The sequence below is a fragment of the Mesoplodon densirostris genome, chromosome 2 (assembly GCF_025265405.1).
Source record: "Mesoplodon densirostris isolate mMesDen1 chromosome 2, mMesDen1 primary haplotype, whole genome shotgun sequence".
In the NCBI taxonomy this organism is placed as follows: Eukaryota; Metazoa; Chordata; class Mammalia; order Artiodactyla; family Ziphiidae; genus Mesoplodon; species Mesoplodon densirostris.
The window spans coordinates 29039002-29064734 of record NC_082662.1 but is presented as its reverse complement, the minus strand read 5'-3'; the positions used below and the strand labels follow the sequence as shown (position 1 = coordinate 29064734).

The 25733-nt window shown below is 49.9% G+C and overlaps 1 protein-coding gene across 1 annotated transcript in view; it reads left to right on the top strand.

The window, feature by feature from the left end:
• The window catches only part of DLGAP3 (DLG associated protein 3), a 61195-nt gene that overhangs the window by 8859 nt on the left and 26603 nt on the right, over positions 1-25733 (top strand). Inside the window, exons 2-5 of the mRNA XM_060082103.1 lie at positions 12132-12214; positions 13680-14834; positions 19078-19283; positions 19607-19679. Coding sequence (XP_059938086.1) covers positions 13731-14834; positions 19078-19283; positions 19607-19679 — 1383 coding nt within the window. The 5' untranslated portion in view covers positions 12132-12214; positions 13680-13730. The remainder of the gene's footprint in view (positions 1-12131; positions 12215-13679; positions 14835-19077; positions 19284-19606; positions 19680-25733) is intronic.

The following is a 25733-nucleotide window of genomic DNA, read 5'->3' as shown; positions in this document are numbered from 1 at the left end:
GGAAGATCGCACTGGCAGCCAGTGAGGAGAGTGGATCGGGCTGGGCCAGGATACAGGCAGGGAGATCAGTTAGGAACCCGTTGTAAGAGCTTTAGTGAGAACTTAGGATGAGGCCAGCCTGATGGAGAACATTGGGAGTGGAGGTGGAGAAAGCGCATGTATGCACACACAGGCACACGTGTGCACATGTCATATTTTAGCCAGTGACATCTACTATCTTAGTCGCGGAAGGCTAAGAAAGTGAAAGTGTCTTTATATGTAAATCGGTACGTATGTCATGAACACCCGGTGACAAGCGGGACAGCCTCCAGCTAACCCTGGATGATGTTCTTTCCTTTGGGATCTTCTCACCACCACCCCACATACGTCTGCCCCTGTCAGCCAGGCTGCGAAGGGCTGCCAGGCAGGTTCCATTTGGTCAGTGATGCAGGGCTCCTGCCTGAGGGAATAGGGATAGGGCACAGGGTGCTGAACGGTGGAAAAGGTCTTTGGAAGTCAGAGTCACAGAGCCTTCGAGGCACACGGGGAGAGGCACGTGGACCCTGAGAGGGGTGCTCAGAGCCGGTGAGGAGCTCCAGGCCTGGCCCAGACTTCCTGAGGCCAGATGTGGTGGGAGGCAGGACAGCATCCTCAGGCAGCATCCACTTTCTAGCCCTCACCTTCCCCTGCGCCCCCGCTCCTCTCCCTGTTCCACTCTGGTCCCGTTTCCTACCCGGGTGGGTGCCTTGAGCAAGTATGGGCTTAGGAGTGAGTGGTTCCCCACTAGGGTGTGTGAGTTCCGGGATGTGGGGACACCCAGGGAACTGGGACTCGATTTCTAGCGGGCAGGCTGGGGCTTCGGCGGTAGGGGAGGAATCTCTCTGAGAGGTTCAGCTTTGTCTGATTTCCTCTCTAAGGAAAGAGCATAGAGACTTGAGCTTGTGTTGCAGAATGAGGAACTGCGGTTAGACCTCAGGCAGGACCATTCAGCTTCTAGGGTGAAGTGACTGAAACTTAGTACCTGGGGAACGCTTGGAGGCGGGCTGGTGAGAAAAGGAGGAAGAGGTGGGACCTGTGGGTCAGCCCCGCTCGTGCCGCCGCCTGACCTGCGTAGGGGGCGGGCCCTGAGGCCTAAAATCCGCGTTGAGAGATCCTCCGCAACCCCTCCAAGAGCTGGGTTGCCTCATTTCCAAGAGCTAGAGCCCCTTCCAGGTTCCGGGGTGTATGATGGGGACCTTCTGCCAATCTCTCCTCTCATCTGGACCAGGGGCGGGGGCGCTGCCGCCGCTCCCCTCCCACCTGGGCTCTGAGCGTGGGGGTTGGGCCGAAAGAGCCGCCAGAGCCGCCCACCTGCCCGCGGTGTCATGGCAACGACTCTGCCCACGTGGACGACGAGGAAAGGGAGGAGAAGAGAGGAGAGGAGGCACCACAACAGACAGGAGGATGGGAGGGGGCTCCTCAGGGTCTTGCACGCGGCAGCCCCCATCCCTCCAGCTTGGCCCAGGGCCCCCAGGGCAGGGTGGGGCTTGTGCCCCCGGCCTGGCCTCAGAGAGTGCGTGTCCTTGGGCGTCCTGGGTGATGACGACCTTGGCCTCCTGGGCTGCGGGCTCCCCCAGTGGAGTCTTGGGGGAGATGGGGCTTTGGCATGTGCAGACCTCTCCTTCTCGCCCCACCCCACAAGTCCGGGATGGTGCCTGGGGTTGAGGGGATGAGAGCCCGACCTACTTCTCCATTTTCTCACTATTTTTCAAAAGGAAAATGACCCACTTTTCAGCCAATCGGACTGGGGCCTGTTCCCAGGCTCATTCCCTGAGCCCCCCTGCCCAGGCCTCTGCTCCATCCTCAGCCTGTTAGTCACGTGCTGGACCCACTTCCCGAGGGAAGCAGGTGCACCTGTGTGGAGGGTCCTTCCCTGCCATCTGCGACAGGCAGGGAAGGGGCCTATTCCAGGGGTGGCCAGGGCCTGACTGATTTTACGTCAGCTCCCCTTTGGGCTGACAGCCCCCATTGACGGCCATGGTCCTGGGCACTTTGAGTGTCCTGTCCGCCATCCCCTTACACTCCTAGGACGCACACCGTGGAGGGGCAGGAAGGACTCTGGGGAGGGTGGGAGGAGGACTGTACCCCTCCCCTCACTCTGTATTAGCGGGTGGTGGTGGGCTGTCTTCCCAAGCTGCTCCATTTCCATGTGGAAAGGGAGAGCCGGTAGCACTGGACAACCATGTCTGTCTGTCTGCCTTCCAGAGAACCCTCCGAGAGGGTTCTGTCTATGCCTCTCTTCCAAGCCCCTCCTCCTCTCTAGGGTATTGGTCTGGGCCTCAGAGCCCCCTCCCTCCCTCAGCTATATTGGCTTGGGCTGGCTTGGGGGGGTGATTAGGGATTTAATTATTTAGTTTCTCCAGCTCAGTAGATTAACTCCATCCATCACAGGCAGGCTGAACCATCTCCCGATCTTCGGGTTGCCTGGCCAACCCCAGAGGGAGGCAGCCTCATTGCTCACCTGGGCCTAGTGTTGGGTCTGGGAGCAACGGATAAAGTTCTTGTTGGGGGAGGATTTGGTGTACGACAGTGAGCAGATGTGGGTGCTTAAGTGATGTGAGATGAACATGTATGTCGGTTGTGTGGGGATAAACATGTGAACGTGTATGTGAGGTTTTGTATCTGTGCAGCTTCTGTGTGCACAGGCGTCAGTGTCCATTGGATGAAAACGCACGTGCGTGTGAACCCTTGTGGGAACAAGTTTGTATGTATCTGTGCACATTATGTGATGATGACTAGCTATTTGAGGACAAATGCCATGTGAGTTGCGTTGGATGAGCCTGCATGGCTGTGTAATCTGCTTCTGGAGAACACGTGTGTTAAATTGTGAATAAGCAGTCTTGGGACCGGGTGCCCATGCGCAAGGGAGGGATGGCAAGGGTGGAGGTTTCCTGAGGCTGAGTGATGAATCAGGGCACACTGAGGGTCCACCTGGGGACCTCAACGGACCAGTTTGGTCAGAGAGAGATGCTCCTTTAGACCCGCCAGGGCTTGGTCTCCTAGTGGTTGAGAGTGTCAGGCCAGGACTAGATCCAGATTCAAATCCTCCACCACCTGTGTGACTTTGGGCGATTTTCTTTGCATTTCTTAGCCTCAATTTCCTCATCTGTAAACTGGGAATAATAATGGCACCTACTGCAAAGGATGGTTGCGAGGCCTACACAAAGAAGTACATCTAAAGCACTTAACACAATGCCTGTTCAGTTGTAGACATTCAAAGAGCTGAGCCTTACACTTCAGAGTTGAAAGGTACCAGAGGGTGTATGATCTGAAATGCGTTCTGTGCTTGAATGCATCCTATACCATCCTCCAAAGTGGTCCTCCAACCTCAGCTTATATGCCTCCCTGGACAGGACACTCCCAGCTCTTCAGGAAACCCACATCACACTTTACCAGCTCTGCCTGCTGGAGAGTGCTGGTCCAGCTGCAGGGAGTCATTTCCCTCGTGCCTTCTCCCATTTCTCTCCCTGTTTCTATGCACCAGCCGAAGGGGTGCTGCTTCTTGATGGCTCAGTTACTGATCTTGAACTTACTGAGCATGTACTATAAGCCAGGTTTTGTTTATACAGAGATAGATCACATGGATCCTGGTTTTCAAGGAGCTCACAGCCTGCAAACAACTATTTATCCTACTGTGTTGAAGTATGGGACCTTAGAGAAGGTAGCAACTGCTTTGCTCTGGGATTGATGAGGAGGGCACGCTTAGGTGAGGTTTCTCGGAAGAGAGGATACTTGAACTGCATCAGCGGCAAAGTTGGGAGGACAGGCTTTCCATACGGAAGAATCTCATAGTCTGTGCTGACTCCTCTCCCCATACTCTCCCCCGTTGTGGTCCTAGCTCCTGCTAAGCCCAGAAGTCTAGCGAGGAGAGCAGGGGTTAAGAGACCCTGGCTGCTGGGGGAGGACCAGGCAGAGCAGAGGGGAGGGAGGTGCCACCACGTCAACCTGGCAGTTAGCCAACCAACTAGCCCTCATTGGGTCCCCTGGGGGCCGGCTCTGTGCTTGACTTCCCTGTAGGAGAGGCCCAGAGAGGACAGGCCCTGGTGCAGGCAATCCTGGTCCCACCTCTCACAGAGAGCTTACAGGACAGTGTGCCAACCCACGAGGCAGGCTTCATGGGGCAGCAAGACACCTGGGCCAGAGAGTAGCACAGGCCACAGGCCTGGCCTGGCTGAGAAGCTGCTGCCCAGGGGACCCTTGCCATGGACTTGGGATTCTACCTGTTGTTTTCTAATGGCCCTAGAAGGCTCAGGTCTGGCAGCATCCTGGAGGCCAGGGCAGCATCAGCCCAAATCTCATCAAACACATACAAATAAAAGAAGGCACTAGGGTGCTCAAGTCAGGAGAAGCCAACATGTGGAAACATATGTGCCGGTTGCCTTGAACAGATCAGCTTATTTCCTCATTGCCACAACCTTAGAAGGTAGGTATTGTTATCCCTATTTTACAGATGACAAAATTGAGACTCATGGTCATGCAGGTAGGCTGGGATGAAATGGTTGGAAGCAGATGATTGTCTTTTCAATACTGAGCAATAAGTTCACCGGGCTTTCCCTCCCAGATCCTTGGAGTTGGAAGAGAGACCACCAGCCCTGGCTGCGGGGATCAGTGGGGTCTACAAATCAAGAGCATCTAGTTCTCTCAGATGCCATCATCTTTGGCCACCAGAGCTGCTCTGCTGTCTTCAGCATGCTGAAGGGGTGGGAGGTCTTCGAAAGGAACCTAGACAAACAGAAAGTCCTGGGTGAAACATGAAACAAATGAGTATTCAGAGTTTTGGGTCTCTGATCCATACCTGAGTCAGGTATGGCTACAGCCTCTGACTGAGGCTGTCTGAGAAACCCTCTCAAAGGCGCTGCTCCCAGATCGCACATGTTTTAGTGGTTTCTCCCTGGTACTCAGGAGCTAACCCTCAGCACTGTGCTATTTTACCTGCAGTACCTTAATCCTCATGACATCATGGTGAGAAAAGAGCTAGGCTTGCCCCCATTTGAAAGGTGAGGAAACTGAACTAGAGCGAGATGCAGGGACTTCCTTAAGGCCACATGTCTAGTAACTGGTGGACCTGGGACATGAACCCAAACAGTTGTCACTCGGGACCCATAACCCACAGTCTCTCTCATTAGCCGTCCCTGACCAGGGTCCTATAGGAGTCTAGTCCTGGGATCCTGCCTCTCAGCGGTTGGCTGGGATGACTTCTCCAAAGAAGACTCCTGGAGACCTTCAGGAGGGGGAGCATGGACAGGCTGAGCAACCTGAGGATTGATCAGTTGACAGAAAGGGAAGCACGGGCCAAAAGCAGTTGGCTGCAGCTAGCGGGTAGGAGGGATGAGGCTGATCAGGTGGAACTGTATCTCGTAGGGCATTTGGTAGCCCTGGAGAAGCCTGAACTTTGCTTCTGGCACCTCTGGGCTATATGGCCCCAGCTGGGAGAGAAGCTGGGACCCAGAGAGTCTGGAGGAAGAGACCTACTTGGGGCTGGGAGATTCCCTCCTCACGGTCTCCTCCTTCTGCTCTGCAGTGTGGGGAGTGTAAATTTCCCCGCTTCATTCCTCTTTCCCCTTGCTGCCTTCCTTGAACTCTGCAAAGGGGCACACCTAGAGAGCCCCAGACGTGGCTGGAAAAGAACCATCTTTACCTGCCAGTTGAGAGGGGCTAGATAAACAGTGACGAACACGGCTGGGTTTGGTGGCGGGATTTTGAATACCAAATCCTCTAGGGGCTCTCTAGAGCCCTTAGAGGGAAAGGAGCGGAGGTCCTTTCTGTGGGCTGCTGGGCACAGGAGTGGAGTGGAAAGTGACGACATTCATTCATGGACAGATACTTTTTGAGCACCTGTTTGTGCTAGGCATTGTTCTAGACACTCAGAATACTGCAGCACATAAGACAGACTTAGTCCCTGCCCTCCTGGGGCTTATATTCTGCTATGGGGAAACATACTATAAACATGTAATAGATAAAGAAAATAATTTCAAAGAGCAATAGTGCTATGAAGGCAATGAAACCAGGTGATGTAGAGCGTTCCTGGGGGATGGAGTCCGACTTTAGTTAGAGAGTGGTCAGGGAAGGCCTCTCTGAGCTGAGACCTGAGAGATGAGACAGAGGAAGCCATGGGAATATCTGGGGCAGAGTGTTCCAGCAGAGAGAACATCAAGTACAAAGCCCCCTGAGGTGGGATTTTCAAAGAGATTATAGGTAGTGTGGGTTATTCACGGGCTGAGCACTGTCCAATGGGTCAGGAGATGGATTTAGACTTGGATCTTCCTGTGTCTCAAGTGTTTTGGAGCAGTAAGCCCATTTTCTGTAAAATTCCTACCCTAAACCCCTAGGAAGAGTTGATTAAATGAAGTAATAAAGGTGAATGAAAAAGATCCCTAACCTCCCTCCTGTTCTGTTCCCCCTCCCTTCTTTCCGCTTTCTGGGGCAGTGAGAGGAAGAGAAGGCTTTTCTAGGGTCCTAAGGGTGGGGGCTGGGCACGAGGCCTGCTGAGTCTTCAGTGACAGAGCTCGGTAGCGAGGTTGCAAGAGGCCAGGGGTGAGGAAACCAGCCCAGCTGCGGAGATCCTGCCGAAGGCAGCTGAGAAAAGCCAGTGCTGAAATGGTCAAGGGGGCTCGGACAGCCCTGGATGCAGGAAAAGGCCGGGGCTGAGGAGGAATTCCTATCAGTGGGCGTGGGAGTGTGGGCTACAGGTCAGAGGCTCTGTGTTAGGGCCCCCCACTAGCTGACCCCTTCACCGTGGACAGAGCCGCAGCCTCTGAGCTGCTGTCAGGATAGGGGGTGGAGGAGGACTGGAAAGGGAAACTGAGGCAGAATCCTGGCCACTCTGGTTAGGTTGACACAGGGAAAGGGGATGGGAAGGCAATGCCTGAAACTTTGAGGTCCCAAGGGCACACGTAGCTCACCCACAGGTGTGGAGGAGCCTGGGCCTACAGCAGCAAAATGAATTCCAGGCCTCACTTGCTGTAGGTTCTGCTATGTTGGAACTGGTGAGGGGATGACCTCAGAGGCTCCAGTGTGAGGGAACTAGAGAAGGCTGATCCACAGCACGAGAGCAACTGTACCCTTTTGCTGCCATCTGGACCATCATGTCCAGCTTGTAGCTCTTCCGGACAGCTTCTTGGGGAAAGGCATGAAGCAGTTAATATCTGATTTCTGAAATCTTTATCTTTGCCCAAAGCATCACTTTGTGTCAGCCTCTGAGACCCTGGCTTTTGTCGAAGGCACCTTGATCCTTGGCTGCCCAGGTGTGGACAATCTTGAGTAAGAACTGCTTTTTTCCGGTAGAATACCTTCGGTCTTATATAGTTGTCCCAGAGATACTAAGTGACCTACTCAAGGTCACACTGTAAACCAATGGAGGAAGTCATAAAAATGAAAATGCAAATACTGATAGCTACCTTTATTGAGTATTCACCATGTGCCAGGTGCAGTATTATATGCTTTACCTGGTTAACCATCACATCCTTCATACCTTTCTGATGGTGCTAATATTAGCCCCACTGTACAGAAGAGAAAATAGGCTGAGAGAGGTGAACCACCTGCCCAAGTGCACACAGCTAGTCAGTGAATGGAAAGGGACTTGAACCCTGAGAGTCCGACAACAGAGGCTATACCAATAACTGCTTTGATCCCGGGAGTTTGGGAGTCACCTGGGTCTCAAGAAAGGAAAATCAGTTGGTTTGGCTGCACAGGGTCCTGGGGGAGAGGACAAGAAACCACTGTGACTCTTTCCTCTGCAGCCCCTTTCCTCCATTTTCCATTGTTTTTCTGGAAGGTAATTGCTTGGGGCAGTGACAACCTCCTGGCAAATTACACAGCTGGTTTCCCAGTGAGATTTGTAACAACAACTCCGCCAGCCTGGCAGCCCCCTGCAAGTTCCGGTTTAAGAAACTAATTGCTGGATTGTGTAGTTGGTGCTAAATTGGGTAATTTCTCGGTGACGGCACGTGTGCCACTTCTTCCAATCACAGATAGATGCGAGCTGCATCAGAGAATGTGTCACACACAACACCCTCCTAGCCTCCTTCACTCCCCACTTCCTAGCCAGCTACAGGCAACTGCAAAAGCAGCTGCTTCCCTGGGCTCAGAGGTTCACCATCTGGGCAGTTCTCTGTGTGCTGGTGGCCTGGGATAGTAGATAGATGACGTGGTGCAATAAAATGGGGGAAAGTAGCACCAGCACCCAGAGTTGTCAGAGGGTTTCAGGGAGCTTCCTTTATTCTGTACTTATCTGACCTTGGACTTGGAACAAATTCAGTACTCACCACTCAGGGGAAAAGGCTAAACCGCACTTTGGTTACCTCTGGAGTGTGTGGTATGTGTGTGGTTCTTAGTCGTTTGTTTCCTTTTTAAAAAACAAAAAACAACTTCATTACTATGTTCCTTCAGAAGGGTGTTTAATCCGTTTGGCTTCCCTGAGCAACAGCACAGGTATGAGGAAAGCTCAGGCGTTGGAGTGAGACTACACTGGGTTTGACTTCTGGGTTTGTCACCAACTGCATGACCTTGGGACCGTCAGCCCCTCCAAGCCTCAGTTTCTTCTTCTGTAAATTGGGAGGTGGGGATAATATCTATCCCTTGGCATAGTTGTGGGAATTAAAATGTCATAAGTGAAAGAATCTTGTTCTTTGTAGGCTCACATTCACTCAACAAACACCTGCCATCTACCAAACATTGTTCTAGGAGTGGGGGGGGGGATAATGCCGTGAATAAGATGGATGAAAGTCCTGCACTTACATGGAGCTTATGTGCTCCATGTAAGAGAGACAGACAATTTCTGAATCACACAAATTGAAAATGGTAATGATAGAAGAGCTATAGAGGTACACAGTGCCTTGAGAGCAAACAGCAGGGGGATCTGACCTAGTCAGGGAGGCCAGAGAAAGCTTCCCTGAGGAAGCAACAACGGGGCTGAGATCTGAAGGGTGTGTAGGAGTTAGCAAGGCAGAGGTGGACGGGAAAAGCTTTCTGGATGGGTCGGGGGTGGGGAATAGGCCCCGTGATGGGAGAGATCATGGGACTGCAGAAAGACTGGCCTGGCTGGAGCAGAGGAAGCAAGGGGGAGCGTGTTGTGAGCAGAGTTTGGAAGCCCAGGAAGGGCCAGAGCCTGCAGGCCTTGTTGGATGGGTTAAGGCATTTTATCCTAAGAACATCAATAAGCCAGTGAAGAGTTTTAACCACAGAAGTGACATGATCAGATTTGTGTTTCCAGATGACCATTTGGATTGGAGCCGGGTAAGAACGGAAGCAGGGAGACCATTTAGGAGGCTTTTGCAGACGTCCAGGCAGGAGATGATGTTCTGAGGTAGTTGGATTAGTTAGCAGTGAAAATCTGGCCAACAGTGGTTTACATAAAGAGGAGTTTATTCCTTCCTGCATTTAGGCCTGGAGGAAGGCAACTGCTTTACGTTGGTGCCATGGCTCAGTGACTCCAGGGCCAGCACTTCTGTGATCCTCTAGGCCTTTCTTTCATGGTGGCAAGACAGCTGCCCTAGCTCCAGGCATCATGATTGTATTCAAGTTGAAAAGAAAGGGAGGAAGGATGGTAGTTGCAAGCCACATCCCTTTTATTATAAAGGCAAAAATCTTTCCCAGAATCCCTCATCAAATTTTTATGTATATATCATTAGCTACAAGTGAATCATGTGGCTTCTAGGTACAAGGGAGGCTGGGAAAGGGGAAAGGAGGTTGAGAATGAGTTTTGGCTAGTCAGCCGACAGTGATTTGGTGGATATGGAAATAAGTGGGCAGATCTATTTTTAGGAAGCAGAATCCATAGGACTTGGCGATGGATTGAATTATTAGTCCCCTCCTTGCTTGTTTTTCCTGCCTGTGGATTATGTTTAGTAATGGGGTGGCAGCAGAAGGTATGTGATCATAAGTGTGATATATAGGAGGAAGGTTATGTAATTAAATCTATATCAATTAAATCTTCTCTTTAGGAAATCCATAAATTGGATATCTTCTTCCTAGTAATTTGGATTTGATTGTGTTGTTAATATTTGGACACTGGGGATTTGGGAAGTCCAAAATGAAGGCTTCACATGTGGGATTATATTGTATAATCTTTTAGAGTTTACAGAGTGGTTTTGTATCACTTGACACTAAAATCCTTGGAGGTAGGTGAGCAGGTATCATTAGGCTTAGAGAGGGTAGGTCACTTGTCTAGTGTCACATACTTTCTGGTCTCAGGGCTTGAGCTTTTTCCACTAGCGAGTACTGCCCTGTAGGACATAGGTAAGGGAGTTGGGGGTGGCTTGTCTGGAGAGGAGCAAACACAGGGACCCATCTCCTTTGAGACTAGAGCTGGGAGGACATGGATTGGTGCTAAAGAGACTGGTAAGATCTTGATGAAGGTTTAGGGCTGGCAGCAGCACCTGTGTGGTGGTGGAGGAAGAGGGGAAACCTGGGAATACCCACCATTGGTGTGGACATTCCCAGGTTTGATGTGGCCACAAAGAAAGCAAATGGGATGGTCTGGGTTTCTGTCAAAGTGGCCTTTTGTGCTGTGAGTCTCAGACATGGGTCCTGCCTGGGCAGGAAGAGGAGGACCATGCCATGGATGAAAGACCAAGCTATCAAAGCTTCTTTCCAAGGTGGGGAGATGCTTCTAGGTGCTTTTCCAAAGGCTGCTTGAGAGGCCATTTTGGTCTGAAGTCCCCTCTGCTTCCCCAGAGCGGGGCAAAGGAGGAGAATTGTCATCTAGAGCCAGGCAGTTAATATCTGTGAGGTCCCCCCCCCAGTTCCCCTCCAGGCAAGATAACGAACATCTTCTCCAGCCCAGGCCATAGGGTGGGCCAGGGGCTGGGCATGTCCTACCTTCCCCTCTGTGGAAGATTCCCAGGAGACTTCACAATCTTCCTCATTGTCTCACATCCCTCAGGGTCAGGAAGTTCTTCTTGTTGTCTGACTGTGTCTCTTCCACTACCATTAATCATGCCCGCAAAGCTAGCTCTTCTTCCTGACATCCCTGTGTCTAATAATGGCATCATTAGTCTTCCAGTCACGGCTGCTGCAAACTTCAGAGTCGTCTTCCTTTCTGACTCTCTCCCATCTCTTCCCAGTGTTTTCCAAACCCCAGTGTCTGCTGGAACTCTCTCAACCCATGCCTCAGAATTCCTTATTTGCCCACCTCTTCTGCCTTTGTGCCTGCTGTTCCCTCCACTGGGAATTCTCTCTCCCTTACACACAGCCATCTTGTTCTCCATCTTAAACACACTTTTCTCTGGGAAGTCTTCCTCAATTTCCCTCTATTGGATCTGCTCTTGCCCTCATCTTAACTGGCCTGACATTTTGGTACCCCTTTCCAGCACAGTCATTTATTCATCTACTTAACGAACATTTATTAAGTACCAGCTCTGGGCAAAGCCCCGAGTTAGTCGCTGGAGATCCAGTGATAAATAGAGTTTGGTTCCTACCCTGCAGAAGACCAGATTCTAGTTGGGGAGACAGAAACTGAAACAGACAATTTCAGTGCAGTGTGATAGCTGCTTTCATGGGAGGAACGCAGGGTGTTATAAAAACCCAACAGAGAGGCATAACCCAGAATAAGAGCACAAAAAGTATTCGAGGGAAGGTGGGCTTAATATGAATAAGTGTTAGCCAGGGGAGTTGGTTGGAAGGTGGATGAAAGGAGATTCTAGGAGGAAGGAGCAGCTTGTGCAAAAATTCAGGGACCTAAAATAACCCTATCACGTGGGAGATTGTTCCCCTGTTAGACTACAAGCCTCTCGATGACAGGGGCCACACTTAAATCGCCTCTATACACTTCTCATTCCAAATCTTATTATGGTAGCTGCTCAACAAATATTTGTGGAATGGAATCATATTTGAGGGCAATGAAAAAAAAAAATGCAGTGGCTCAGCACCATGGACAGATCACACAGACACCTGCAGTTGGAGGTAGTCCAAACTGTAAGCTCATTTGCGTGCATTTGCATAATGAAGCCAACTTCATTTCCCTGGGGGTCCAAAGGCTCTGCATCATGGGGGATCCAATCAGTCCTGGTTTGGGGGGTTGGGCAGGGAAACTCTCAAGGCCTGAGACTGGTCCTCTGAGGACTCCAGGAGAATCTCTTTTCCTCTTTGCTTACCACCCTTTCCTTTTTGGTCAGGAGCCAGTGGTCCTGAGCCTTCTGAAGTTAGGATTCTGCCTGGCGGTGGGAATCCTGACACCAAGGATGGGACAACCCGGATGGTGAGTAGTAGGAGACTCTGGGAGATGGGGTTCTTTTTTTTTTTTTTTTTTTTCGGAGATGGGCTTCTTAAATCAGAATAACCTGGGTTTGAATCTTGATTCAAAGTGACTCACCCATTTACCGGCTTTGTGACCTTACCATTTTGAGCTCAATTTTCTCATGGGTAAGTGTGGATAATGTCTACACATAGGATTTCAGTGGGATTAGAGAATATTAGGTATGCACAGTACCTGGTACATAGCAAGTGCTCAGAGATGAGCTGTGAGCAGCATTTGGAAGAAGCCATACCCATGGTGGGTATGGGGAGGCAGTGCAGGGGAGGAAGGGAGGAAGAGCCTTGGAGGTGCTGCTGTCTGGAGTCTCTGAGGCTGTCATCACCTCATAGTCAGCAGATGGCCCAGGAGCCTGGTCTGGGATGAGAGAGGGTGCCGTCTGCCAGCTCCTCAGTCCGTGCCCCTCCTGCTGGCACCCCCTCCTGCCATAGCTCCTGTCCTGGCAGCTCTGGAGTCCTGATTGGAGGCAGTACTTGCTGAGAGCTGACCTCTCTGTCCTGTAGTCTTGGCAAGTCTGGGATGGGGGCCAGGAGCACTGGTTCCAATGCTTTCTCCCCATCACCCCCCTGCGCTGCCAGCCCACTGTTCCTGGGAGGAGGAACTCCTGGGTTCTAACCCCAGTTTAGGATTCAGATGCTGCTCGAAGAGCCAGCATTCCTCCTCTTTATGTTTCTCCTCCCTTCATGACTCCCCTCCACTGGAATGGGGGTGGTGGTAAAAGGCAAAAGGGGAAATTCCATCAGGGGATATTTGGAACCCGGAAGAGGAAGGCAGAGTCATCTCAGGTTATCCCTTCCTATCTCAGTCCTGGGTCGGGGGAAGGAGAATAAGCCTACAGCCAGATAGAAGGAGCTGGGTGTGGAAGGAAGCGGAGGGGTTTTCCTGCAGAATCGTGATAGATATGTAGATTTGGGTCCAGTGTTCTCTTTGGTTATTGCTTCTGGGAGCTGTGACGCAGAGGCCTGACTCTTCATAGCAGTGGAATTGGGTAGGGATGGGACACAGGTGTGGTGCTGGATCAATTTGCCTCATGTCAGCTTGTTAAAAGCTAGTTCACCTAATGGCTAGTATGTTTGACTATTGTTTTTATGTCTGTATTGGTATCTTTTTATTTTTGGTTACCTAAGGATTTTTAAAAACCCGTTTGGTTGAGGGCATTTCCTCTTGTGAATAAGTATTTATCATATTTGCAGCATTCGATGAATGATGGTGTTATTTTGTGCCCCGTGAGCGTCTTTGTCTAGTATGACTGTTTTAAGGCTTTTAAGCCCATTTGTGGAAAGATAGTAGAATTAATCACACTAAATTGGTATGCACTACCTAAAGGGATATAAGAATACCTAATAAAACAGAGTTTCAGGTGAAGTGGCCTGTTGTTCAATCCTAATCCCACTGCTCCCTGTTTTCCCAGGAGGTTCCTGGGGCCTGGCCCCCAGCACTATGAAGAGCCCTTGCTGAGGCCATGAGGGGTTATCATGGCGACCGAGGCAGCCATCCCCGCCCAGCCCGCTTTGCCGACCAGCAGCATATGGACGTGGGCCCCGCTGCCAGGGCTCCATACCTGCTGGGCTCCGGGGAGGCCTTCTCCACCGAGCCCCGCTTCTGTGCCCCAAGAGCTGGCCTGGGACACCTTTCTCCTGAAGGGCCCCTGAGCCTGAGTGAGGGGCCATCAACAGGCCCCGAGGGAGGGCCAGGAGGGGCCGGGGTTGGGGGGGGCAGCAGCACCTTCCCCAGGATGTACCCTGGCCAGGGCCCCTTCGACACCTGCGAAGACTGTGTGGGCCACCCACAGGGCAAGGGTGCCCCCCGCCTGCCTCCCACACTTCTGGACCAGTTTGAAAAGCAGTTGCCCGTTCAACAAGATGGCTTCCACACGCTGCCGTACCAGCGAGGTCCGGCAGGGGGCGGGCCCGGGCCCGGGCCCGGCTCTGGCACTACCCCGGAGGCCCGCAGCGAGAGCCCCAGCCGCATCCGGCACCTGGTTCACTCCGTGCAGAAGCTGTTCGCCAAGTCCCACTCTCTGGAGGCGCCAGGGAAGCGGGACTATAATGGGCCCAAGGCTGAGGGCAGAAGTGGCTCCGGCGGAGACAGCTACCCTGGCCCGGGCTCTGGAGGCCTCCACGCCTCCCACCACCACCATCACCACCACCACCACCACCACCAGTCCCGGCATAGCAAGAGGAGCAAGAGCAAGGACCGCAAGGGGGATGGACGGCAGCAGGCCAAGGCCGCGGGCTGGTGGAGCTCCGATGACAACTTGGACAGTGACAGCGGCTTTCTGGCCGGTGGGCGGCCCCCTGGGGAGCCTGGTGGTCCCTTCTGCCTGGAGGCTCCAGATGGGTCCTACCGGGACTTGAGCTTCAAGGGTCGCTCGGGCGGGTCGGAAGGCCGCTGTCTTGCCTGCACTGGCATGTCCATGTCACTGGATGGACAATCGGTCAAGCGAAGTGCCTGGCATACCATGATGGTCAGCCAGGGCCGGGATGGATACCCAGGGGCCGGGCCAGGCAAGGGGCTCCTGGGTCCGGAGACCAAGGCCAAAGCCAGGACTTATCACTATCTGCAGGTGAGGCTTTGGTGGGGGTGGGGAACAGGGTCCTCAGCCCTCATCAATGTTGTCACCCAGGGAGCTGTGGAAAGGGTTGGGTGGGAGCCAGCTATTCCCAGGATGGAGGGGCTGGAGTCAGGGAGGCTCTTCCCTGCCTCACTGTATTGCTTTGAGCCCCTTTTGGGACCTCAGTTTCCCTGTTTGTGCAGTGAAGGGGCCCTTCTATTTTGATATTGTATGTCAGTGCCAGGAAGACTTTTCCTTTACCTGATGTTTTGGACAAGCTGTGCTGGCCTCTGCCCTGTGAGGCTGGAGGCAGAATGAGGCTGAGAGTAGGCAGTGAACAGGACAGTGTGGGGCTCCCTGCCTGAAGCTTCCCCAAGACTGGAGGTCAGCAGCTGGAAAGCAGTCCTCTTGCCCCTAGGCCTTCTCCAGACCTCTTTTCTGCCCAAACCTGGGTGGTCCAGATATTGTTTGAATGTGAAGGTCAGTTATTTCCAGAATGTGTCTCTGCTGGTATTTGTCGTTCTGGGAACCTGCAGTAGGACACGCGTGAGGCTGTGGAAGAGCCTGGGAGCCTGTCTTACGGGTTTCCCCAGGCTGGGCTTCACACTGAAGTCTGAGCTCCAGACACAGCAGCAGGCCAGGGCTTCCTGAGAGTGGATGGTACAGGTGGTAACCAGCACACTGTCCCTGTCCTCTTTTACCAGCTCTATGGTGTCTGCAGGTGAGGCTAAGAGCTCCGACCCCTTCTTCTTATGGAGCCTTCCTCCATCTCTCACTGTCCCCTCTCCGTCTTCCTACTGAGATGGGGTCGGGGGCTCTTCTTGCCATCAGCCTCCCTCTTCTCTGCCTTACGCTCCCCTCTCATATCCCCTGACAGGCTTTCTTGAGCCCTGCTCTAGTTTTAGGAGGAAAAGTCTAGACAAGTTCTAGAAGTCCAGTAGACGTAGGGTTATCCCCCAAACCCATGTTCGGCATAGTTAATCTGCATCCATTCATTCAGTGAGCATTTCCTGGGTGCTGTGGATACAAAGATGAAGACAGACGCTGCTTGGGAGGAGCTCACCACTTAAAGGTGGGATAGACAAGGCATCAGGTAGAATACACTGTGATGAGGCTGTGAGAGGAGAGAGCCTTGGGAGCCTTGGGAGCCCAGAGGAGGCACCTCACCCCCTGGGTGTCAGTGGCCAGAACAACTTCTAGGAAGAATGTCCCCTGGGCAGAATCTCAGTGGAGAATTTGGAGTTAGTTGAGTGCAGAAGTTCCAGGATTGAGGGTGTTCCAGGAAGAGACTACAGCACGTTCAAAGGTGTGGAGAGTTGAACTTGCATGTGTCTTTGGGTGTCACTGGCCTTTTTGGTAAGTTGTTCACATGTTAGGGCTCTCCTGGGTGGGGAACTCACAAAAGCTCAAGGGAACAGATAGGGCCACAGTGGAAGCAGGGAGGGGTGGGAGACAGAAGGGGAGGCTGGAGACTTCTAGGATTCAGGACTTCTGGGTTGGCCTTGGATTGCCCCCTCCCTGGGAGAGAGGTTCTCTAAACTGGGGGTTGAAGGGTCCAGCAGAAAGGGCCGAGGAGAGAACACCAACCCTTCTTCTCCCATCCCTGGAACCTTGCCACCACTCCGCTGCTCCCTGCTGCTTCTCCAGGGCTGCCCTCACCTCCCTGGGGGCTTCCTTTTTAACATGCAACTCACAGTGTCCTGCAGAGGAGCCAGCAGCTCCGCAGTGGCTATGGAGTGGGAGCCCTGCAGTGAGCAGAGCGTGCCTGGCTGTCCCATCTGCCTCCCTCTGCCTCCCTCTGCCTCTGTGGCTCCTCTCTGTAGAGTATGGGGAAGGGGGAGGGATCGATCAGGGGCGGGGCTTCCAGGGAATCTTAGGACTGGAAAGTCTGAGCCTGTCTGGGGGAGAACAAGGGGCTGCAGGGACTCTCTAGACAGACTGGTGCCCTCCTGGCACAAAAGCAGGGGAAGCTGGCCACATCAGACCAGGTGTCTTTGTTGGATCCCCAGTCCTTTTGTTGAGACCTTGTTCCCCTACTGGATGCCAGCTCTCTTTCAGACTTCTTCCAGAATCCCTCTTTTCACTCAGAGCCCTTGTTCCTTTATGGAGCCTCGTCTCTTCCCTGCGTTCCCATCTTCTGATTGAGCCCAGCCCCCCACCGAGCCCCGTCCGCCTCAGCCCCTGAGGGCTCCTTCATGGGGCCCCATCCCATCCCTGTTCTCACACTGATCTCTGACCCCTCATTTAGTCCCACCCCAGAATCTCTATTCCTCTCCTGAACCCTACGCTCTCCCTGATCCCTGACCCCCACCCCATTTAACCTGTTCTTTTCAACAGGTGTTTTAAATCTTCGCTACCTGCCCTGGGCCCCTCCCGCATGCCTTCATTACACCTCATTCTTCACAGTGTAGGCCGACCATCCCAGACTCCCTCACCTTCCTGTCGGTGCACCTGTGGACTCATCAAGATTCCCCAGCCACCCTCATACCCTTCCTTCTTGGCTCAGAGGAGAAGCCAGGAGCACCCATCCCAGGATGACGCCTCCACAGGGCTTGAGCCCATCTCTCTGGGATCCCCTCTGTCCATGAGCTGTCCCCCCTTCCTCCCCACATTTAAAGACTGTCTCTTTACTGACTCTTTCCCTCATCCTGCAAACATGCCCAAATCTCTCTCATCCTAAAAAAAAATAGTTTCTTCAACCCCATACCCCTTTCCATCTCCCTCCTGTCTTCCCTTCATTTCCAAGTTTTAGAGTGTAGACTCCACTACTTCACTTCCTTTCACTCTCTCCCCTTTACTACAGTCTGACTTCCATACCCCTGTCCTCTAAAATGTCCTGGGAGTGGTCACCAATGGTCTCTTGAGAGCTCTCCTTGAAAGGTACCTTTCAATGCTTATAATAACAATGGTCAACATTGGGCACTTACTCTGTGCTGGGCACTCTCTATTGGCTCACGTATCTTTCCCACCAATGCTGTGAAGTGGGCATAATTATCATCACCGGTTCACAGACGAGGAAACTGAGGCTTAGCGATTAATCAGTTTTGCTCAAGTTTACCCAGCTAGCAAGTGACGGAGCCAGAATTTGAACATGGTTCTAACTCCCTAGCCTGAATCGCTAACCTCTGCATGCACTGTGGCATTTGACATTATCAACTCCTTCTATTCTGGAAATGTCTCCTGTTTCCATGACATGGCATTCTCCTGGCTTCCCTCCCACCCTTCTGCCCACTCTTTCTCAGGTGACTTCATAGGCTCCTCTCCCTTTCTTCACAGTCCCCTTTTAAATGTCAGTGGATCCCTTCCCACCTCTCTTTCTTCTTTCCCCTGGGCTCTTTCATTCACTCCTGTGGACTCAGCTGCCACCCATGACTCCCCCGTGTCTGCGTCCAGCCCAGATCTCTCCACTGAACTCCAGAACCAAACGCCCAGCCACCTGCTCCACAGTTCTCTGCCAACTCAAGATGCTCAACGCTGAACCGATCACCTTTTCCCCAAACCTGTTTCTCTGGGATTCTGTGGCTCAGTGAGCAACAGCCCCATCCCCCCAGGTCCTCAGCCAGCAGCATCTCAGTCGTCATCGACTCCTCCCCACCCCCTCACCCCCCACGTCTAATCAGGCTCGCTGATGCTCCTTAACACCTCTCATTTCCATCTCCTCTTCCCCCTCGTTGTCATTGTCTTAATTTAAGCCTCATCATCTCTTGCCTGGATAACAGCATCAGCCTCTTAATTGGTCTCCGTCTCGCCACTTGAGCCCCTGCCCTGCTCCTGGCCCTCCACAATCCATCCTCTGTTTGGACTGTTGAAGTGCTCTTTCTGAAACACAAATTGATGTCACTCCCTCTGTGGCTCTTCACAGAAGGGAGGCGGAAAGTTAGAGGATTTGGGTTATAAGCAGTTAAGAGGATGAAGGAGAAGGAGGGGTGAAAGGTCACTGAGGTCAGGTGACGCTTTGCTGCTAGGGGTGAGATTGACATAGGTCACTTTGGCCTCTGAGCTTCAACCTCTTGGTACCTGGCATGTCAGCTCCTAGACTCTCTAGGTGGTCCTCAGTTAAGGAGCAAAAGGCACATGGAGGGTGATGAGGCGTCTCCTGTAGCGGAGACCTCACCTGCTCGGCCTCTGCACATTCCTGAACGTGGCCTGCTTGAGCTAGGGCTGAGTGTCTCCCACTAGCAGTGGAGAATGTGGGTCCCGGCTTCCAGATTCAGTAGGGACTTGTCTGAAAGATAGAGGCCCCTTGTCCCTGCAGGTGCCGCAAGATGACTGGGGGGGTTACCCCACTGGGGGCAAGGACGGGGAGATCCCCTGCCGCAGGATGCGGAGCGGCAGCTACATCAAAGCCATGGGGGATGAGGAGAGTGGAGACTCAGATGGCAGCCCCAAGACATCTCCCAAAGCGGTCGCCCGGCGCTTCACCACCCGCCGCTCCTCCAGCGTGGACCAGGCCCGGATCAAGTAAGGACAGGGAGAGCTGGGGTGGGGGTGGGGTGTAGGATGCTGATCCTGGGTGCCTGTAGATGTGCATAGAGTGGGTACCAGTCAGGTTCCCTGCTTAGGGTTCAGCTGGGCAGTCTTGCTCTGCCCCATATAAAGAGAGGGTGCCTGTGATAACCCCTATCTGAATGTCTCTTTGGCAGAATCCCTTTACCCAGGAGTCTCCTGGGGATCTTTGGGATTTCTGAGGGTTAGAACCCGCTCAGGGGCCTCAGTGCTCTCATTCCCCTCCCCCACCTCCTAGCAGACCCCCATTCTGAATCTGCAATTTTGACCTTTCCCAGCTGCTGTGTCCCGCCCCGGATCCACCCCCGGAGCTCCATCCCTGGCTATAGCCGTTCCCTCACCACCGGACAGGTAGGGAGAGGCCCAGCATGCTGGAAGGAAAGGGTGGGAAGGGGGATTCAGTCCCATGCTCAGCCTAGGCCTTAAAATCAGGAATCTGCCCGTGGAGAGAGCACAGCTCTGGTTCTGGGGAGCTGGGAAGCCTGCCTTGGGAGTCCTGGAGCTGACTCAGACTGAGGATCTCAGAGAGTCACATCCTTAAAAACCACCAAGCATCCTCAAAATGATGAACTTGTAAGGGCAGTGTCAGTTCTCTGAGGTTCCCCAGCCCTTTCGTGGCCTGACTGCTCCCAACCCACCCCATGTAAAAGGCAAGATTGAGCGTACAGACTGGAGATAGGCAGAATTGCAGTCTCAGAGATGATCAGGGCTTGAGTTCTTTCCTCTCCACTCCACCCTGTGGAACACTGGCAAGATAACTCCCTCTCAACGCCTCTGTTGGCTCATCTTTTTTTTTCAAATTAAATTAAATTTATTTATTTTTGGCTGTGCTGGGTCTTCGTTGAGGTGCGCGGGCTTCTCATCGCAGTGGCTTCTCTTGTTGCGGAGCACGGGCTCTAGATGCGCGGGCTTCAGTAGTTGCGGCACGCAGGCTCAGTTGTTGTGGCGCACGGGCTTAGTTGCTCCGTGGCATGTGGGATCATCCCGGACCAGGGCTCGACCCCATGTCCCCTGCATTGGCAGGTGGATTCTTAACCACTACGCCACCAGGGAAGCCAAGCCCCTGTTGGCTTATCTTTGAAATGACAATTGTAATGATGATTATCTCACAGGGGTTTTGTGAGTTCAGTGAGAAAATATACGCAAACACAAGGTACCTGGCCCCACACTGGTATTTTACAAGTGTGAGTTCTATACCTAAGTGTAGACTTTACCCTTAACTAGAGGAGGCAGTGCAGTTTAGTAATTAAATGCATGAGGTGGGTTTGAATTCCAGCTCAGCTACTTACCAGCTGAGTGACCTGGGGCAAGTTACTTGACTTTTTTGAGCCCCACTCTCCCTATTTAAAAATAGGCATCATAATAGTGTTCTTGGCACACAGCCAGCACTCAATAAAGGTTAGCTATTTTTACTGTTTGCTGGGGAAAAAAAGCAATGCAAAGACCGTCCTGGTTGGCTCCCATGGTTTTGCTGCTGCAGTCTCTCAGCATTTCTTTGTTACATTTCCTGAATCAGGGAATCTGATTGGCACAGCCATCTTTTCACAGAAGACCAGTCTATGTTGCTGAACCCACTAGTTAATGCTCAGCCCTTGTTTTACGCGATCCATCAGCAACATCTAACGCAGCTGATGACTCTCTCGTTCCTGAAACACTTTTCTCAGTTGGCTTTGAGGACAGCACACCTTTTAGGTTCTTCTGCCTTCTCTCTCTGGTTGCCTGTTCTTAGTCTGTGTCACTGGTGCCCGCAAACTCTTCAGGATCTGAACACTGGAGTTTTCCAGGGCTTAGTTCCTGGACTTCTTCCTACACTCACTTTTTGGGTGAGCTCATCCAGGCTCATGGCTTTGAATATTATTGAGAGCCTGATGACTCCCAAATGTCTATCACCAGCCCACATTCTCCCATAAATGCATATATATCTGTGTGTTGAAATCTCACTTGGATGTTGAGTAGACATCTCAAACTTAAGATGTTCAAAACCAAACTGCTGGTACCCTTTTCTCCTTCCTCAAATTTCCTACTCCATCCAATGTCTTCTCCATTTCAGATAATGGCAATTTTATTCTTCCAGGAGCTCTGATCTAAAACACTGAAGTCAGTCTGGACTCCTTTCTCTCTCACACATCCCATGTCCAACCCTTCAGCAAATCCTGTTGGTCCCACCTTCAAAGTATTTCCAGGATCCAATCACTCCTCACCATCTCCACTGCCAGCACGTCAGTGCAAGTCACCATGTTCTTTTGTCTAGACTGTGGCACTGTTTTCTAGTTGATCTCTTGCACTTGTCCTTGCTCCACTTCATTCTCTCATAATACGGCCAGAGTGATCATTTAAGAATAAAATTGCATTCAATCAAGAGCTTGCTCAGGGGAATAGTCAAACACTGTACTATGATGTATAAGGCCCTGCATGATCTGGCCCTTGTTACCTCTGAGTTCCTGTCCTAACACTGTTCCCATCCCACACCCGCTCCAGCCACACTGGTCTCCTTGCTGCACCTCCAACACCACACGTGTGCTTCAGCCTTAGGTCCTTTGCTGCTACCTCTGCCTGGATCTCTCCTTCCCAGATACTCCGATGGATTGCTCCCTCGCTTCTCTCAGGTCTTTACCCAAACATTCTAAATTTTAATTTTAACCCCCCTCAACATTTCCTGTTGCCCTTCTCTGTTCTTCTCCTTTTCCTCTTCCTCCCCACCCCGCCACTTCTTTTCATCACTTTACAATATCTAACATCATGTATACTTTACATATTTTTCCAGGGGGGCATGGTTTATAACCCCTGATTTACAGAAGAGGAAACAGGTTTAATGAACTAGCGATGTCACTCTATTATCTTTATCGCTTTTTGCCCTTCTAGTGTTTTCCTAGAACATCTTTTCCTATATTTTACTTTAAAGCTTTTTGTCTCTTTATGTTTTAGGTGTGTCTTTTGTAAGTAGTTTATAGCTATATTTTATTTTATATCCATTCTGACAATTGTTTGAGAGTTTAGTACATTTATATTTATTGTGATTTCTGATATGCTTGGATTCATTTCTGTCATCTTATTTTGTGCCATCTATTTATCCTGCCTTTTGGGTGTTGCTTTTCTACTCCTTTGCTGCCCTCTTTTGGATCAATTGGATTTTCTTCATTTTTCTCTTCACCAAATCCCACACTGATTTGGCAGTTATATATACTAATTTCATTATTTTTGTGGTTATTCTTATAATTTCATGTGCATATTTGACTTAGCAAAGTCTCAGATTGTCTCAGATTGACAATTACTTCTACCCTTCTTCTGAACAATGTAAAGACCTTAGGACACTTTACTTTTGATCACCTCTTCCCTTCTTACATGTACCAGTTGCCCAGTATTTTAGTCCCACCTTTTTTTTTACTTCTCTCAATTAGTCTTTATTATTATTAAATTTTATACTACTAATACGTGATTAGTAGTATTACTAATACCAAGTATTACTAATACTTCACATTTTTACCTTTTCCCCCCTCACTATACCTTCTTACATTTCATTTCTTCCTTTTAAAGTAAATTCTTTAGTAACTTTTTTCAGTGAGTGTCTGTTAGTGGCAAATTCTGTCTTTAACCAAAAATGTCATTTACTCTCACTATTTTATATAATTTGGCTTATTACAGAATTTTAGGTCAACATTTATTTTCTCTCAGTGTTTTGATGATATTCCTCTGTCATCTGTTCTGTTGTTGCTGTGGAGAAGTCTACTATCAATCTAATAGTCTTTGTTGGTTATTTTCATTTCTCTCTGTTGTCGAGATTTTGCCCTTGATTTTGGTGTCCTATGGTTTCACTATGATGTGTGTGTGTGTGTGTGTGTGTGTGTGTGTGTGTGTGTGTGTGTGTGGTGTGTTCCCTGAATCATAGGTCTTTCATCAAATCTGGAAAATTCTCTCATGGTTACTGTTTGCTGGTACATCTTTTTCCTTCTTTTTACTTGCTATCTACTTGTTTTTTTATCCAGTCTGAAAATCTCTGCCTTTTGAATGGCAGTGTTTTGTCTGCTCACATTTAATGTGGTTATTGATATGGTTGGATTGTCTCATGTTATTTTTGTTCCTCTGTTCTTCCTTTACTACCTTCTTTTGTATTAAATACTTTGTGTACCATTTTAATTTCTTTTTGTTAATTCCTTTTTACTATATTATTCAAGTTATTAGTGGTTGCACTAGAAATTACAATGTGTATCTTAACTTATTAAAATCTAATTGATTCTGGTAACATACTGAAGCATTGCTCTAACATATCTCCTTTCTCTCTCCCTTTTCTGTGCTATTATTGTCATATGTATTACCTATACCTGTGTTATAAACCTTAAAATTATTATAAACCAATAATAGTGTTATAATAATTGCTTTGCTATGTCTTTTAAAGAAGTTGAGAGGAAAAAAATGTGAAAAATATATTTATAGAGCTATTTATATTTACTCACATATTTACCATTTCTGGTGCTCCTCATTTCTTCCTGTGGATTTGAGTTACTACTGGTTGTTACTTCCTTTTAACCTGAAGAACTTCCATTAGTATTTCTTGTAAGATAGTTCTGCTGGCAATAATTTCTTCAGCCTGTATTTATTTGGAAATGTCTTTATTTTTACTTCATTTTTTGAAGGACAGTTTTGCTGGATATAGAATTCCTGGTTGACAGCTTTTTTCTTTTAGCACTTTCACTATACCATTCCACTGCCTTTGGTGTTCATTGTTTCTGATGAAAAGCCAGTTTTTAATCATATTGGTTTTTTTTTTTGTATGCAATGAGTTGTTTTTCTCTTGTTGCTGTTAAGATTTTCTCTTTGTCTTTCAACATTTTGACTGTAATGTGTCTGGGTGTGGATCTCTTTGTGTTTAACCTACTTTGGATTCATTGAGTTTCTTTGATCTGTAGATTAATGTTTTTCATCAAATTTGGAAAGTTTGGGGCCATTATTTTTTCAAATATTTTTCTTCCTCTTTCTCTCTCTCTTCTTCTGGGACTCCCATTACATGCATACTGTTATCCTTGATGTTGTTCCATAGGTCTCTGAGGCGCTGTTCATTTCTATTCAGTCATTTTCCCCATTCAGTTCTTTATATTGGATAATCTATACTCATCTATCTTCAAGTTTACTGATCACTTTTTATGCTGAGCCCTTCTGGTGAATTTTTAATTTCAGTTATTGTACCTTTCAGCTCTAGAATTTCCATTTGATTCTTTTCTTGTTCTTTTAAAAAAATAATTAATTAATTAATTTTTGGCTGCAACTTTTGGCTGGCTGGGTCTCCGTTGCTGGGTGAGGGCTTTCTCTAGTTGCGGCGAGTGGGGGCTACTCTTCATTGAGGTGTGCGGGCTTTTCATTGTGGCGGCTTTTCTTTGTTGCGGAGCAGGGGCTCTAGGCTCATGGGCTTCAATAGTTGTGGCTCGCGGGCTCTAGAGTGCAGGCTTAGTAGTTGTGGTGCACGGGCTTAGTTGCTCTGCGGGATGTGGGATCTTCCCGGACCAGGGCTTGAACCCATGTCCCCTGCATTGTCAGGCGGATTCTTAACCACTGAGCCACCAGGGAAGCCCTTTTCTTGTTCCTTTAAGAAAAAAATTCTCTTTGTTGTGATTTTCTAGGAATGCTGTCACTGTTGTCATACTTTCCTTTAAATACTTAAACATGCTTTCCTTTAGTTCTTCGAACATTCTTATAATAGTTGCTTTGTAGTCTTTGTCTGATAAATCAAATGTCTGGGGGCATTCACATTTTCTTGTTTATTTACATGTGTCACAGATTTTTTGGTTGAATACTGAACATTTTAGATAATGTATTGTAGCAACTCTGGATTCTTATTTTACCTCTTGAAGATTGTTTTTGCTTTGTTTGTTTGTTTGTTAATCCCTGGGTTAAATCTGTGAAATCTATCTACGATTCCAGATGCAGCCTCTGATTTCTCCACTAATTATTTTTCTTTCTTGTTTTTATTTTAAAGCCTGGTTTCCTAGGGGTTGACCCTGTCTCTGCATAGCTTAATGTCCAGCCAGAGATTGATCAGAGGTTGTGCTCAAAAACTTCAAGCCCGTAAGACTCCTTCTCTCTCCTTTTATGGTTCTACGTGTGATCTGGGGAGTACAAACACTGTGCTGTTTTCAAGCCATCTCTGGCTTTTACTTTTCACCAGGCTCTCTTGCATTTCTTCTGCACGTATGCACAGGCTCCACTGGCAAAGGTTATGTGGGTGAGCTCAAGGCCTCTCTGATCTCTGTTGTACATGCACCCAGCCTCTAGTTAACCCAGACTATGTGAAGAGCTTATCAAACTCTCTATGGCTATCTTAGCCCCTGGAACTCCCCATCAAATCCCTGTCTAGTCTGACAGTCCCATTGCTTGCCCCCAAACAGTGCTGAAACCTCAGCCTGGCAGTACTGC